The sequence below is a fragment of the Octopus bimaculoides genome, chromosome 2, assembly GCF_001194135.2.
Source record: "Octopus bimaculoides isolate UCB-OBI-ISO-001 chromosome 2, ASM119413v2, whole genome shotgun sequence".
Taxonomy (NCBI): domain Eukaryota; kingdom Metazoa; phylum Mollusca; class Cephalopoda; order Octopoda; family Octopodidae; genus Octopus; species Octopus bimaculoides.
This window is the reverse complement of record NC_068982.1, coordinates 84,939,173-84,942,978: the sequence shown is the minus strand read 5'-3', so window position 1 is coordinate 84,942,978 and position 3,806 is coordinate 84,939,173. Positions and strand designations below refer to the sequence as shown.

At 32.3% G+C, this 3,806-nt stretch overlaps 1 protein-coding gene across 6 annotated transcripts in view; it reads left to right on the top strand.

Annotated features, from left to right (window-relative positions):
• The window catches only part of LOC106878085 (mitogen-activated protein kinase kinase kinase 4), a 309,575-nt gene that overhangs the window by 289,752 nt on the left and 16,017 nt on the right, over positions 1–3,806 (top strand). For 5 of the 6 annotated variants that reach the window (XM_052978397.1, XM_052978400.1, XM_052978396.1 and 2 more), the window contains one exon: positions 273–449. In XM_052978397.1, the coding sequence (XP_052834357.1) occupies positions 273–449 (177 nt within the window). Of the gene's footprint in view, positions 1–272; positions 450–3,806 lie in introns of those variants that run through there. The other variant, XM_052978399.1, reaches the window with a different exon arrangement.

The window sequence follows — 3,806 nt, the reverse complement described above, 5'->3', positions numbered from 1 at the left end:
GTTTTCGTGCGGGTGACACGTAAAAGCACCCACTACACTCTCTGAGTGGTTGGCGTTAGGAAGGGCATCCAGCTGTAGAAACTCTGCCAAATCAGACTGGAGCCTGGTGTTGCCATCCGGTTTCACCAGTCCTCAGTCAAATCGTCCAACCCATGCTAGCATGGAAAGCGGACGTTAAACGATGATGATGATGATGATGACAAAATTACTATTGACTCTGTTTTTGCACTTGTTTAAAATAATCTTTGATTGAGATTTTATCTGTTTTACAGCAACCCTGGTATGACCAACACCCATATCAAATAATGTTTTTAGTTGGTTTAGGAAATGTACCACCAATTCCAGAAAACTTAAGTCGAGAAGGGAAAGAGTTCCTGAAACACTGCTTTGAGATAGAACCTAGTCGACGCCCTTGTGCCATCGACCTACTAAACCACCCTTTTCCAAAGGCAAGTATTTATTTTTATTTTTATCTTTAAATCAAAGAATACAGTAAATTCACAGCTTAGTTTCAGAATTTATTTATTATGCCATTGGGAAAGACATACATAACTTTTTTCCCTTCCCTCAAAGTTAATTAGGTTAGATAGGTTTAGATCTTATATACAAAATATTGCTGTAATTTTCAGGCATCAATTGTGAAGTGATTCTTTATTAATTAACTCTATCAGCATATTTGGAATATTTATTACATTTCTTATTATCAAATATTTGTCAAAATTATTTTGAAAATTAAGTAGTTTGTCTTTGACTCAACATACTCTTGAAATAAAAAATATGGTGAGACCCATTGATCATTGATCATTACTAATCACAAAAATGTTGCTGCTTTTACATTTTTGTTGCATCTCTTCTCGAGTGATTTAAATTTGAACAATTTGAGGACCGAGGCTGTCCAAGTATTTCAGTTTTCTTCAAATTGTCATTAGAGATTCAGAAGCCTTCTTCCTTTGCCCCCATAAATGATTAGATTAAAAAATATATAACTAGTATCAACAAGCTCTGGTGTTCAATTTTACCAAAATTTGCTATTAAAAATACTTATCCTAAAATCTCACCTAAATATTAAAATTTTTTAAAGCTATTTTGCTACTTCAGGAGAAATGAAGTAATTATCGTATATGTTGTTTTTTTGTCGTTCGGTATCAGAGAAGAATTTAATGTTAAAATACATTTCATTAAATAGTTTGGTTTTTGAGACCCTAGATGCTTAGGATACACTTTTGAAGTTCAATCATCTCTTATCTAACGTAGAATATCATTTAGAAAATAATAACTACTGTTTTATATATATTTTATCTCATGATATTCCTTGTCACAATGTAAACAGCAGTCACATTTCCATTTCATTTATGTCTTTGAATAATTATGCATTGGTATGCTTATATGTAACCAAAATTTCTCCTTTTATCACCCACCTTTAGTTAGTTAGTTATGGAAATTTTAATTATTCATAATTTCAAGAACAAAATAAAAACCTAAGGAATATGCTGAAATCCAGGATTGAACCAGGGACTTTAAGAAATTCAGTCTTAGACTCTCTCATTGAGCTATGTCATCTATTTCTAAATGGATTCATAACTTGAAGAAATATATATTTACTGTCATCACTATGAGAATATTTTGCCCATGCAAACCAAATGAGTAGCTTTAAATACTGGGTAGAAAATATAAGCCTGTTGTGTTTTTATACAATTTTACATCTTTCTTTGTCAGAAATAGTAGAATATATATAATACAACAGATGTATTTTAATTTTTGCAAGCATTCTTCTTTGTACCAAACACATTTACTATCAAGCTTAGTAAACACACTCAACAATTCAGTTATTGTTCAATCTTCTGTATACTGCAGCCAATACTCTTACAAATTGATATATGAAACTGACATCCTTCCCTTCATGTTTATCTTAGTTTAATTGCAGTAAAAATGTTAGAATTTAATAAGAGAGTATTGTAGTTCGCTTGAAACATTGTGCATTGTTTGTAAAGAATAAAATGTTTTGAATGGTATAACAATACACTATAATACAAAAAAAGTGGACTATATACTTGTTGTAATTTAGTTATCTATAGTCCGATGATATTTCGGAATACAATTCCTTCTACAGATCTTCTTAGAGTCTCTTCTCTAAACTGTTTACTAATGGCTTTTTCTTTTTCTGGAAGTATCTCAGTAGTGGTCTCATGAAGCTCCTTCCGGAATTCCTCATGAGAAGTGCGTGAGGTCGGCTATGTTTGAATCTCGTGTGTGTTGGTATAACTGTAGCACTGCTTCTAAGTTGTGTTATACGTGCAGCTTCTCTTTTTTTCCTTTTCTTTTTTTTTTTTTGTTATAAACAATACATGAGCATGTTATTAAGAATGAACCTACACACGTCCAGATGTAGCTAATTAATATATTGATTACCAATCTCCAGCCTGTTGTTAATTTGGGGTCCTAGTCTGTGTATGAGTAAAGCTTCCTTAATTCTTAAATTACCCAAATTTCTTTCATTGGCCTCAATATTGACTGTTATGCTTTTGTCAGTGTTCTGGCATCTGTCTAGATGTTTTCTGAAGGAGGAGGCTCTCGTGTTCAGATTTACAATGGCAAAATCAGAATGAACAGTGTGGCTACATATTTTAAGTTTTAAGGAAAACTACAGTTGCTTCTCATTCAAAAGGTGTGAAGATATATCAACCTAGTTCAAATATTCTCGCTTCTCAATTGTTAACTGAACATGTAACTCAATAACTAAATGCTATCAACACAAACATTATTCATGATGTATATACATGGACAGTCTCACTCATACTATATCTGCGTGTATGTGTTTGTGTGCTTGCACAGGCAGACATAGTTAAGGAGTTTGCTCCTCAAGCTTGTAGTTTCAGGTATAGTATCACTGCATGGCACCTTGGCCAGGTGCCTTTTACTATACCCTTGGGACAAACCAAAAACTTGTGAGTGGATTTGGGAAATAAAAACTGAAAGAAGCCCTTCATGTATGTTTATATATGCATAGATGTGTGTGTATATATATATATATATATATATATATATATATATATAATCCAAGAAAGTTAGGGGTTGTGAATCCAACCCACTAAGGGATAATATTTATCCAATATACTGCCAGAAGGATACCCAATTACTATTACACTAATGTTTTTACCGAGTGCAATAAATGGGTGCAGGTAAAGGGAAATTTTACCTGAATTTATATAGCAATAAGAAAATGGAGGGGAATATGTGGTACTCATCAACTTGCAGACATTGTATTATGTCGATTTGCCTGTTTATTTTTCATCTAAGAGGACAGGACAATAAAAACAATATACATATATATGGTCTGGCTAAGTCAAAATGTTTTTTGTATTCTTCCTTTCTACTTGGAGAGTTTAAATGTAGTTATAAAAATGTATCCTTCTGTTTAAATGTAATTGCATTAAATTTCTATATCTTTGTGCAGCTGAGGATTGCTCTGCATTTTATATTTGATGTAATGATCACATTGCTTAATTAAATTACACACACACACACACACACACACACACACACACATATATATATATATGCATATATATATATATTAGAATATTAGAAAAAATAATAAGGTACTCAGGTATCCGGATGGTTGTACATTTACAGATGTTTATTAATATGTCACATGTTTTTATAAATTAGTGCTTGCATCTATTCTTGTAGAGTCTCCAGATTTAATTTTTCTTCAGAGGATTTGTCTCTTTTTATAGTATTATTGAATGTGTAGGGTGGAGAGAGACATATAGGATAGTAAAAGAGGGTGATGAATGGGGGGGGGG